At 37.0% G+C, this 13,137-nt stretch overlaps 1 protein-coding gene across 8 annotated transcripts in view; it reads left to right on the top strand.

The window, feature by feature from the left end:
- The window catches only part of shep (RNA binding motif single stranded interacting protein alan shepard), a 124,976-nt gene that overhangs the window by 89,003 nt on the left and 22,836 nt on the right, over positions 1-13,137 (top strand). For all 8 annotated transcript variants that reach the window (XM_089254978.1, XM_089254986.1, XM_089255013.1 and 5 more), the window contains 2 exons: positions 8,730-8,953; positions 12,767-12,825. In XM_089254978.1, the coding sequence (XP_089111104.1) occupies positions 8,730-8,953; positions 12,767-12,825 (283 nt within the window). The remainder of the gene's footprint in view (positions 1-8,729; positions 8,954-12,766; positions 12,826-13,137) is intronic.

Genomic DNA, 13,137 nt, shown 5'->3' with positions numbered 1-13,137 from the left:
GTATCAATGCAAAACATTGATGGAATTAATAAATTAACTTCATCATGGTTGTTATATTAAGTGTAGAGATCGCTATAGGAACGTCAAATTCAACTTACTTTAAATTTACTTAACATATTGCATTTAACTGCCACGTCCTACATCGTATTTTTCTAGAAAATATGATGCCTTGCTTTCCAATGGCTCCTCACATTGCTAAATTTGCTTCGTGGTCGGCTGAAGTTGGTTTTCTGTGGTTCCCAACTTCAAGGCGCGAATGCGAGCCGATCTCCCCGTTAAAAAGTCTCGCCACAGAGAGCAACAGGCCTACAACGTTACAAATATTCAATCATTACACTTCACTCACAATTTGAAGTATAGATAGCAGCACTGAAATATCATACACAACACTAGCTACACACTCAGACTGTTAAGTGTACACACTCACTTTGTTCCAGACTCTGCCACGAAGCTGGGCTGGAAGAGATCTCGGCAACGGGAAAAGTCCGGTGGCAGAGACCCTGGCTTTCATTCATGCTAAATTTGCTAATGGGTCAGTTCCAGTCATCTGGCTAGAGTTTGTGCATCTAATGCTTCATAAGCATTTATCATTTTCTCCTTCGGGGCTGCTACTACTTAACCGAATATGCACTTCGTAAACATTCCTCTCGGGAATATCTAACGAAGGTTGCATGCAGGAACGTGTTGTGTGTTTATGAGTGGCCCTAACGTATTTACGTTGCAAGAAGTACGCTTGTGTCGTGTTATACTGGTGTATACATCTGTCCATATTTTAAAGTGAAAATGGCAAATGCCTGAATTTTCGCTTTATGTGATCGTGTGCGTAGCTGCTAGATAAATAATGCTAACACAGATGATTTGTTACTCACCCAATGTGTTTTCCAATAAAATCTCATTCAGCACAACAATCAATGAGTAAATTACATTCACTGAAAAAATACTTTGGCATAATTTCACCTGCTGGATAAATAGAATGGAACTTGAAAATTCAGAAAGCTGACTAGTTTCCATGAGCAAGGCCGCAACTCGATCCTTGGACCACCGGGGCAAGCTCACATTTTATGTTGAAGGAGAGGTTAAAGAAAGAACGGAATTTGTGCTCCTCTGATCCGGGGCACCAGACCTGCTTGCTTCCCCTTCCCCCATTGTGGCCCTGTCCATCAGTTGTATAATTTGTGAATTATTAGATTGCAGAAGAAAATCGATTATTTTTTATCATCTATTCCTTTTTTTATGTAGACTAGCTCTCCGTCCCATTTTGAAAATCTGTTTACAACAAAAGCACCTGTGAATTAGAATGAAACCCTGTTAACCTTTCGACTGCTTATCCCGATATTTCCACGGGCAACATGAAGATTTGCTCATCCCGCGATTTTCGCGGTTATGCAATTTTTCCACCTATTTGAAAGTTCATCCCGCTGTTAACCGCCGACAATGCAGTTTCTACAATATTTCTTATGCACGAAATCTACACTAAAAAATCTTGGTTACAAAAATTTGCTATATATTTTAACTCTCAAATACATCTAGATTTGAAATATGTAATAAAAAAATGCGCAATTTTTTTTTTCGAAGCGATTTTGATTTAAAAAATTTAGCAGTCAGAGGGTTAAACCTTTCAAATCCGAAAAATGTTTGCAACCGAATCTTGTGCAATAGGTGCACGTTCCCTTGTATGCATAGAGCAGATCTTAAGAGGGGGGAGGGTCACAGCGTGCTTTTCTACTCAATGAAAGCGGAAGCGAATTCTCAGAACGATAGATAGTATTCTCTCTTCTTTCACATCTTTTTCTCTCATTTCTTTCTCTTTTTTTTTTACCCTTTTCATACATTGAGGATTCGCTCTCTTCGCGCCACATCCTCCAGGGCCTTCAAACCTCGAACAACCTTCAGGCTATAGATTCCTAGTGGGCTGTCTATGTGCTGAGCATGCGCTCTTCCTTTCACCCTCCATGCATCGTCAATAAGAATTTACCACTACATTGATGGAGGGGGAAAAAAGCCAGACTTATTTAAAAAAAAGTTATACGAAGCGTGTGTACGCGTGACCCCTTCACTCGGCATTCTTTTGCTCTTTTAAGGAGGATGGTGCGAGCGCGCATATGAAAGGTGCCACTACTGGGCAGTGGAGGATGGAGGTTGCAGTTTTTTCAAGGGAGTCTCAGAATTTTGTGACGTCACAAAAATTTGACAGATTCGTGGGCTTGTGACTGATGGTGTAGGCGATTTTTTTTACAGTACGATATGCTTTTTTTCTAAATTAATTTACTTCTTGCTGACGTATTCGTTGTGTTGGATGCCATAAGGGTTGTTAGAAAATTAAATCGTTATCATCAATTGAAAAAGGGTAAAATTGTTCATCAAATTGTTGAAAATTACTTGTGCTGGGAGGAACGTTTAACTAGTAGGAAAAAGGGAGATTAAAATTATAAACGCAAATGAGCCCTTATTTTTACCCATCGTAATGATTTATTTTTTTATTATAATGATGTAATTTTTTACTATAATTATTTAGTATGATTTTATACTGAGGCGAGCGAGGTTGCGAGTTTGAAGTGTTCTGTTCGAAGGTTCTTTGGATCTATTTTTCAAATTAGAAGTGAGAAATGGCTAGCAAATGTAATTATTTAATTTTTTTAACTCGTAATTATTTACTTTTACGGTTCTGCTGTTCGCTGGGGAGAGATTTTTTTAAAAGTAAAATCTGGCTTGTATTCCCGCGTCGAAATCAGAAAACCTCAGAAGAAGCAGAAAAGATCAGAAAACTTCTTACTGCCAGTATCTGTGTGATCATAGAGATTGAATCTAGGTAATCTAGGCTTCGGCGACGCTAAGTCATCACGATGCTCACACGATTACATAGCGACAGGAATAATAATAAAAAAAAGAAAGGGGTAGTAAGCATTTTCTGTCATCTGTCCGCAAGGTTATGCCATCTCCTGTAAATTTTCTTCATGTTAAAGAGATGCATAAGCGTTTTCATGCAGTAGGTGTGCGCAGAAATTTCTCAAAAATGAGTTTAGTTATTTTTTGTTTTCTTCTCGAGGGAAAGGGGGGTGTTTCGTTTGTTTCTTCAAAAAGCACTAAGATTTTGCCGCCGCCCCCCCACCCCACGGTTGCCAGTGATCATCTATACCAAGTATCACTTTCATTGCGTTTTAGATACTTTCATTTATCGAACAAGTGTGTGTGCGACAATTTCCGGCTTGTCTTAAAAACAATAATACAATAGATTTAGTATGAGGTACTGTGTATCACTCATAACGAAATATACTTCGATGTAGCCGTCTCAATTTATCATAGGTAATGGTGCATGAAATGGAATAGATCGGTGATCTGAGTGTTTATTAAGTCTCTCTTGCCTTACTCGCTGATATTTTTTGTCATTCCATGTACATTTTTTCTTATTCTTATGTATGTACATATAATTGTTTCATCAAGTTTTCTCTGACACAATCCTTTCCCTTGAGAGGGGCAGTGGTCAAAATTGGCTAAAGTCGATAGAGCCTGGGCCGTGTGTTCAGTTTGAAAGAAATCCATTCATTGAACGCGGGCGTGAAATGTACAGGGATGGACAAGAGCAGGAAAATTTCTTTCAGCATACTGAAAGGTTTATTATTTTATTTTCCGCCTTGTGCAAGTGTTTGTCTGGAACAAAGCTGTGTGGCTCCCATTGTTCTCAGCATAGACAGACAGATATGCTTTTTCCCGTGTTTTATCATGGAGGAAGTTACTTTACCCCTCTTTCTCTCTCACTATCGCTGTTTATGAGCACATTCTTTATTCGAGCTCGTGCATTTGTGTGTAATGGAGGTTGTCAAGAATGTAGTAATAAGGGAATTTCATCTGGCCAAGTGGTGGGTTATGCGTGAATAACATGGATAAACCTTTTTTCTGAAATGGGTCAATGATTTTTTTTTCAAGAACTTCATGAATTCACTGTCTGTATATGAAATTCACATGCCGCGTCAAAGGTGTGTATGCATACACTTAATTTCTCACGCAAAGTTTAGAAAAAACACGATGCATAACTAATGTTTTGATGGGTTTTTGTGATGCTAAATAACACTTTCGAAAATTTTTCATTTTACCGTCCCCATTCTACCATCTATTTAAGCGGTGTTGATCTTCAGATCACCTAGCCTAAGTTCCTGGACTAAAATCGCAAGCTATACAGTAAGACTTCTGTATAATATCGATCACGTTCTATGTCGTTCTAAAGCGTCAGTTTTGGTCGCTGTGGTGGTCGAGTGGTCATAGTTAAGGACTCGCATCCGGGTTCAAACCCCACCGTCGCCGCAGTGGTGATCGGCTGAAGTTGGTTTTCTGCGGTTCCCAACTTCGAGGCGCGAATGCTAGCCGATCTCCCCGTTAAAAAGTCTCTCCGCAGAGAGCAAAAGGCCTACGTTACAATTATTCATTCATTAAACTTGACTCACTGTGCATTGAGAAAAGGCTGATAGTTGAGAAAAACTCATAGTTTAAAAAATTGATTGCAGATAGCAGCACTACACATAACAAGCATTGCACAGAAACAAACTTCACGGAAGGTTCACTATACATACACGCACATTCCCACATGTACCAATTCGTTGGAAGTTCCACAGACGAATATGGACGAGATACATGTCTGGGGTTTAGTAGTAGTGTCAGTTTTGAAAGTTCCCTGCTAGCACAATTAGCCAATTTGCTAATAATGGGTAAGTCTAATTTTAATTTGACTTACCAATTATTAAATCATCCCACTTATGAAGTCATTTTTATTCGGTCCCCATGGGTGACGTTATACGAAGGTTTGACTGTCGTAAGCCTAGCCTTTATCATGTTACCTTGTACTGCATTTGTTTTGTAACTTCTGAATTAACAGATTTTGACCTCACCGTCTGACAAAGTCATCAGATTAACGCTGCTGGTCATAGAAAGTCAATTCGGCTTTAGGCCGAGATTACATTATAGAAGTTTCATGAAAGTTGTTTTGGAAAAATGCAACTAATAATAAGCGCATCGGTTACATTCGCTCTAATGTAATTTACATTTTCTCGAATGCAATTGGTTACATTCGCTCGATGCGGAACAACGTTCATAAAACTTTTATAATGTAATTCTGGCCTTACAGTGAAATGACATTTTCCTGTATTTTAGTAAGTTTATCGTGCGTCATGTCGAACGAGTTTATCTGATAGATCAGGTGTGTTTTTTTTCACCCGTCTCGTCCCCTTTCGCTTATCAAAGCTTATCCGTGGCTCCCAACGCAGTTTGATTTTAAAAAACCGCTTCAAAAATCCTCTGTCATTTTCGCTGCTCCGCGATGCTCCTGGCAAATATTGACAGCGCACAGTTTGAGAACCCCTGCGATAGATATCTAAATGAAACTGAAACCAAACTACGTCATAGTGACAAAGTAAGAACTTTGGGCGAAAGAGGATAACATATATCGGGTTTGAAACGTATTTTAAGTTCAAACTAGTGGGGGGGGGGACAACTCTTTGCTGGAATGTATGTTTGGAACGCGTTTTCTCGTGTTGCTCTAGTTTAAGAATGTGACAGCGATTTCCCCTTCGGCTAAAATTCCTGTTTATAAACATAAAAATTACAGATTTATTAAATTTTTTTTTACCCTTAACTCATTTACTAATGGTACTTGGATAAACTGTATATATAACTGTACTATATATATATATATATATATATATATACACGCGCGCACACACATATTTTCCACCAGTAGGAAAGAAAAAAATCTTCAAGCACTACGTCGCACCATATGACAATAAGTTGCGATAGATAACTACCTTTAGCGAAGTCGTTTGGTTATATACTATTATTGGAATACGTTCATCCTCTCACCTCCACGTCAAAAAATGGCTTTCCTATTACTGTGAAAAAATGAGAATCAAGAATAGGTTATGATGCGTTTTTTAGGTCTGGGAATCGATTAAAATTCTTAACTGGTTAATCAAAAAATTTTAATCGAATATTTTTGTGACCATATAATATTAATATGTGCTATAAAAATATATTTTATTCATTTCATCCACCTATTCGGTAGATGTGAACAAATATAGGAATAGGTTAAATTAAGGCTGCAATTTAATTCATTGCTTCAAGCAATTTAATGTGCTGAACATAATTGCCAAAACATGTAATTTCTTCACTTGGATCTTGTCGTTTTTTTTTTTTAAATCGGCTATTTTTGATTATTATTCACTGATTTCGAAACTACTTTCGCTTATACGGTTGCATGTTTTCCTAGAAACTTTGCTGAAAGAAAAATTTGCACCTTTTAATCCTGGGTTGACGAATTGTCATTCAACTTCTAAAAACTACATGGACAGTTACGCGAAAAATATGCATTTATGATAGATTAGCAACATTATTTTCAACATTCCGATGCATCGATAGTTTTCGATGTTCTTGAAAATCGGGGTATTTTATTGTAATTTCTTATTAGATGAACTAGAAATATTCAAAAATTTTCACCTTGGATCGGTCAAACTGGAATTATAAAATCATGTACATTAATCGAAAACCTGAGTTCGATACGAGTTCCTTCTCCTCTGGAATTTGAAGGGAGTAGAAAATTCCCATACTTCATATCGGGGTGGCCAACCTGTAGCTTGTGTACTAATAGTGCAAAATTTTATCAGAAATTTGAAAAAAAAAAAAATCATGAAAATTAATAGAGCATGGTTTTTTCCCCTATACCGTTGTATCTCTTATTCTCGGGAGGGGAGGATTTGTTACCCCCTCAGGGCTGGACAAATCGGGAAAAAAAATTATGCGCAGCCAAGTTTCTTAGAAGCCAAGCATGTTTTTTCTCAAGAAAACCGGTCCTAAATAATGTTTATTTTTTACTTTTCCGGGATTTTATGGCCCCTTCTGTTGAAAGACAAATTATTATACGAAATAAAAAAAAAAATTGTGTCATACTTATATACACTTCAGTTTAGCAATGATGTATATAAAATTTTAGGCGCCTAGGATTTGTTCCGCCCTGTCTAATATATAGTGACGGAGAACATATCGACCAAGTTCAGATCCATACAGTGACGATGTTCAGACTTTTGGAATGTGTTAAAAAAATTTAATGTCCATCGGAAAAAAAAATTTAAAAAGGCTTTTATTTATTTCAACAGAATATGTGCGAAAAAAAGTCGACGGCAAGAATAGCAGCAATGATTAAAAGAAGAAAGGGGGGGAGATAGCGCATGCAACGATTTGCGGTCCCAATTCGTATTTGAAATGGTTTGGGAAAGGTTTTCACCACTGGGCCGTATGTAATAGTTTTTCAAACATATTTCCCTTTTGTTGTAGCATCAGTGACTTCCGAAATACTGTATTGTATTTCTTTCTTCTTTTGGTATGCGTAGATCATTTGAAATTTTTACTATCTCCCCTGAACACTTTACACCCAGTTGAATAAAAACAGAGCTGTGGAAGTTATTCCTGGGGTCACTGGGAAAGATTTTTTCCCCCCTCTTTGAATCATCTCTACATCTGAGAAAACGAACTAGAGGTGAATGGGAAAAAGAAATAAACTGACGGCATGCGAGGAATGCTGGACTAGCATTGCTAAGCTAGTTGATGTTGCTTCTAGCTCTTGGTAGCACCTGTGCCTTCCCACCTCATCCCTTCCAGCCTGTCGCTGCAACCTGTTCCCGACTAGTTTTTTTTTTCTTTTCTTTTCCCTCCTGATACGGCGGCGGTATGGATGCATGAATTCATGCATAATGGTAAGAAGCCAAGCAAGAGGGGAAGGGGTTGTTTGCAATGCTCAGATGAGGAGGTGTGCCTGTGGAAGTTGATAAGGAAATGAATGGGCATCGGAACTTTTTTATTTGTCCTGTTAGTAGTGGTAAGGATGTCATATGAGAATGATGGGCATTGTAAAGAAAGAATTATTAGATAACTGTTTTTATTTTATTTGACTTGGTTTGTTTTGCTTGTTTTATGGGAGGTGGAGGACTGGGATGGGATATTGAAACTACTCCTTTTTTACCTCAGTCAAATAACCCTCACTTAGGGGTTTTTAACCTTGAAACTTTTGTATAAAGTTCATCTGAAAAATAATTGAAATTAAAATGAGATGTATAAAGGGGGGCCTTATATACAGATACATGCAAATAATGTTAACCCTTTTCACTATTTTTTTTTCCTGCAAAATCAAATATTGCAAATGTACTGAAAAAATTAAAAAAAAAATTTCGGGGGGGGGGGGGAGAATTCGTGGACATGTGTCACATTGATGTTTTTTAGTGGGACACACGTCAGTGGTATTGTAGTAATGATTGCAAATGCTCATGGGAGATATATGTAGCAATGGTAGTGAAAGGGTTAAATTTCATGTGGTATTTGCAAATTGTTAAAATGCAAAATCTGTAGCAATGAATAAAATTCATCAAAATTAACTTCATTTGCTTGCATCTGTGAGATAAATGTGTATTAGCACTTTCCTGTGTTGGGTCATTTTTGGAAAAATTATTTTACATTCCCAAAATGATTTTTCAAAGTTTTCTGTTTGTTCATTATATTTTGATATTTTAGCCTTCTTTAAAAATACAGACAATATTCATTCTATTTTTCCCCCTTGAGTTTTTTTTTCTATTTCCCCCCCCCCCCCAATTTTGTTCATCTTATTGGGTGGACATGATTTTTTTTTTTTTTTAACATTATATTCCTGCCTGTTGTGGCATAGGTGTTTCTAATTGTTTTTGTATTTCATGCTTTAGGGATTGCCTTCTGCTCGTGGACCAACGACATCACCACCAGTTCTGCCAACGAGTACCCCAAATGCTGTGTCTCACACTACAGTGTCTGGTCCAGGTTCAGGATCTGGATCTGGAGCAAATAGTGCTACCTCTTCCACACCGGAGCAGCTCAGCAAAACAAATTTATACATACGTGGACTCACCCAAAATACAACAGACAAGGACCTGTATAATTTATGTTCTCCGTAAGTGTTTAGTCATTACCAATATTATTCATTTTCAAGCACACTCAAGGTTTTGGTTGATTAAACTTTTGAAAAGTGTAAAATTACCATGATGCAAAGAATAATATAATTCACTACACTTATACAATCCAAAATAGGCTTAATTTTAAAAATAATACAAATGCACTAATGACTGAGGAACAACCAAGTTTTACTAGCCCTAAAACTCAGCAAGCACTGAAGAAAGCATCAACAAGATGCTTTTCTGTTATTTTTATCCTCTGTATTAAAAAAAAGCTTGGGTCGTGATGTTGATTCACAGCAATCTGTGACCCATTGAAAACTGGACTTAAGTTTTAAGTTGATCACACCAAAGAGTCAGGGAAAAAAAAATTTCTGGGTTTTTTATTGATTGAATCCTTTGATGGGAGGGGGGGTGATCATTGGATTTCTGGTTAGTTATCAATTGAGCAGGCGAAAGTTTTAGAACAGGCAATAATTCATTTCTCCCCTCAGCCATCTGGTTGCAGTTTGTGCTCTGTGTAGCTGTTACTCTGACATTCTGTTGGTAGTCGTTAAAATGACCATTGTATATATATAACCAGGTTTGACAGTTTAACTGTCACATCGAAAACCCGCTGTCAAAATCTCAAATATTGTTTTTTTTTAAATTCCACAGAAAATGCCCACATTGATTGCATATGATGTTTAAAGTGACTGTTACACAAAAAGAATAAATATTTAATATGATTGTAAAATAATTTCTACTTTCTACAGAATTATCTTGGACAGAACACCTGGATTTTACTGCCCAAAACTTGAGAAGTCCAATGTGTATAACATGGATACCAGTAAATTTTTCTTTTCAATAAAAGTAACACACTGAAAACTAATTAAAAAATTATCAAAATCCAAATTTGTCAAAAAATTTGATAAAAGCAAAAAACTGTCCTTTACCTGTCACAAACTTGTCCAAAACCTGTATTTTATCTTGGGCTTCGGCTGTTGGAAATTCTACAACAGAAAAGAATGAGATTCATCGAGGGCCCCCAAAATGAAACCTGTAAACATAGGGCCCCCGACTTGGAAGCTTGTCGGTCATCCCCCAGAGCGAGTACCATGAAAAATTTTCATTTGTATTCGTTTCACCAACGAATAAAATCCAGGGCCCCCAACCAATTATCCGGGACACCAATTCGCATACTTTTGGTGGGGCCCCAGACTGGCTTTATCTCGGGCTTCCGCTGTTGCAAATTCTACAACACAAAAGAATGCGATTCATCCAGGGCCCCCAAATTGAAATCTGTAAACATGGGGCCCCCGACTTGGAAGCTTGTCGGTCATACCCCGGTGTGAGTGCCATGAAAAATGTTCATTTGTATTCGTTTTACCAACGAATAAAATCCAGGGCCCCCAACCAATTACCCAGGACACCAATTCGCATACTTTTGGTGGAGCCCCAGACTGGATATATCTTTTGCTTCCGCTATCGCAAATTTTTCAACGTTAAAGCAGCAAGAAAACAATGATATCCATCAAGGGCCCCTGGAAATGAAAACTTTTTACTTATACGTGAAATCTCCCCCGAGTACCCAGACCCTGTGTTGGGAGCACTGCTGTTGTGTGTATATTATACATATACATACCTCTCGGCATGGACCCCCCCCCCCCCCCCCCGCAAGGGCAGGGCTGACAGGGGCCGCAACAATTCTTATCACTTTTTGATTTTTCACACTATAAATTAATCACAGAGGGGCCCCTGAAAAGCTGGTTTGGGGCTCGAAATCTAAATTCCAGCCTAAGGGCCCTGCTGTAGGATGTAGGAGCCTCTCGGTACATGCACATAACATGGTCCCGATGGGTCAAATGGGTCCCGATATGTGCTACAGTTAAATGAATACTTGACCCAAAGTCATAACCGACTTACGTAACACAAAAACGTAACAGATTTCCGTCACTCAAAAACTTCACCCACTTCCGTCACTCGGTTGCTTAGCAACATGCCCTTTTAGAGTTTGTGATTTTATATTATAGAGTAGATATATCAATCGGACAATTACAGTATTTGTGTAATGGAATGCTTCTATTTCTTTTTTTTTCTGGTGCTAATTTTATGTACATATCATTATTAAAATAAGCTCAGATTGATGCATATTTATTATTATGTGGACCTGTACACCATCATAATTGCAAGAGCAGCTAATTATTAGGAATTTTGAATGGTGGTCACAAATTGCCAGCCAAAAGTAAATTTTTTTTTTGTTGATCCTAATGGACTAACAGAAATCACTAGACTCACAATAAAATTCTGTATCTTTTTTAACACTCACTGCAGGGCCTAATTTGTTTTCTAAGTTTTTTGGGTGGAATTTTTTTTATAAATAGGTTCGTTTCAGTGTATGAAACAACATTAGTGTTAAATTAGTATAATCTTAAATATTTCAATCAAAAAATTGCTTGATACAAAGGTGTTGTGTTCCATTGGTGAAATTAGGCTAGTTATGCAAACCAGCAACACATGAAAAAGAAAGTCTCTCGCCCAATGAATGGTGGGGAAGCTGAAACCTGGCAATCAATGGGCACGTCTTGTCATGAGTTTAAGATAAGCGCGTTATTGTGCAAACCGTTTTCCTATCTTAGTGATGAAAGGAAAAAAACAATGAACTAAGAGGGTTAAACAAATGGGGAAAAATGAGTGAAGCCCAAGAACAGTGACCTATTTACAGGTGGGGGAGGGGGTTAATGGGCTATATTCCAGGGTAGCAAGTTCAGAGGAGTGGCAAATTTGAAAAATGAGTGGCGAAAAAAAAATTAGTAGTATGGGAGAATGGTGGCAAAATGTGTATAAACCTAAATAAATCTGCTTTTGCTGAGACAGTAAAGGACTAGGTCAGTGAGTGATCAAAAGAGTTTGCAAGCACATGAGTGAGTAAAAAATAAATAAAAATGACTTCAAGCATGAGCAAAATGATTTAAAACTAACTGATTAGTAAATTTGAAAATTAAAAAAATATATATAATAGTGTTTTTGGGTGCGAAAAAAACTTTATTTGTAATAAAAAAGACTGTTATTGGGATGTGGATATATATATTAAAACAAATAAATAAAAATGTAAAACTTTCCTAAAAAGTTCTTTTGGAAAACAAAGGGCTCATAGATTAGACAAAAAACTTGAAATAGCTAACTGACAGTGTAAAAAAACTTGGCATTGCAGTCGCTTTGAGCATTCATTCTAATTCAAGGCCCTATCCCCACCAGTAGCATTCTATAGTCCCCCAACAAAAGACACTGACCGTGACGTCACGTTGGCATCAACCACCGGCTGGAACAGGACAAAGTATTAATTAAGTAGGCTTTCCAATTTTCAGCAGGTGTGAAGTAAAGAGCATAAGGTGAAGTTTTCCATTGAGAAATCAACATTACATTGTGATGATGCAAAAATAAGAGGTTTTTAAGTAAACAAGATATCTCATCAATGTCGCTTAAATAGTCAAGTCATAGTTCTATCAAACAAAACAAATTGAAATATCAATAAAATATGTGAGACACACTCAATTACTATTCAAAATGTATCTATCCATCATAACCACTATTTGGCTTTTCAAGATAATTAAGGCTTTCAAAGGAAATTCTTCAAGACACAGGTGAAAATTCAAGGGAAATTTTTTTTTATCAAAATGATTCATTCTGAATTGGATTGATTTTCAATCTTTTATTTTATGATGGGAAGTCTGCCTTGTATATTTTTTTCTGCATTTAAAATTTCAATTATAAGATAACATTTCTTTGTACTTATATTGAGATCTCTCTCATAATTTTTTTCAAACTTTCAGGTATGGTACAATTATATCAACAAAAGCAATATTAGATAAGAATACTAATAAATGTAAAGGTAAGTGTGCCTTTAATTTTTGTTAATTTTATTTGATTTTTTTTTCTGGTACATACCAATATCTTTAGTTTTTTGTAAAAGAATGATATTCTTTACAGGAGATTATTCAGTATTGTTTTATATTTGTAGCATATGGGTCCCCACACACAAAGGCATAGGCTCGAAGATAGAGAAGGCATTCCCTTCCCCCAGCGTCAAAGATGGAGCTAACTAATCTAATGTATATGCGTATATATATGAACTAACAACATGTCGTCGTCCCCAGACTCTCACATCTATCTCTACCTATGCCGCAAGGGTGAGGGTAGCAGG

Source organism: Pholcus phalangioides, unplaced genomic scaffold, assembly GCF_987345545.1.
Source record: "Pholcus phalangioides strain wild (caught in Gottingen) unplaced genomic scaffold, Ppha-v1.0 ptg000004l_1, whole genome shotgun sequence".
Lineage (NCBI taxonomy): Eukaryota > Metazoa > Arthropoda > Arachnida > Araneae > Pholcidae > Pholcus > Pholcus phalangioides.
This window is presented reverse-complemented; position numbering and strand designations above follow the sequence as displayed.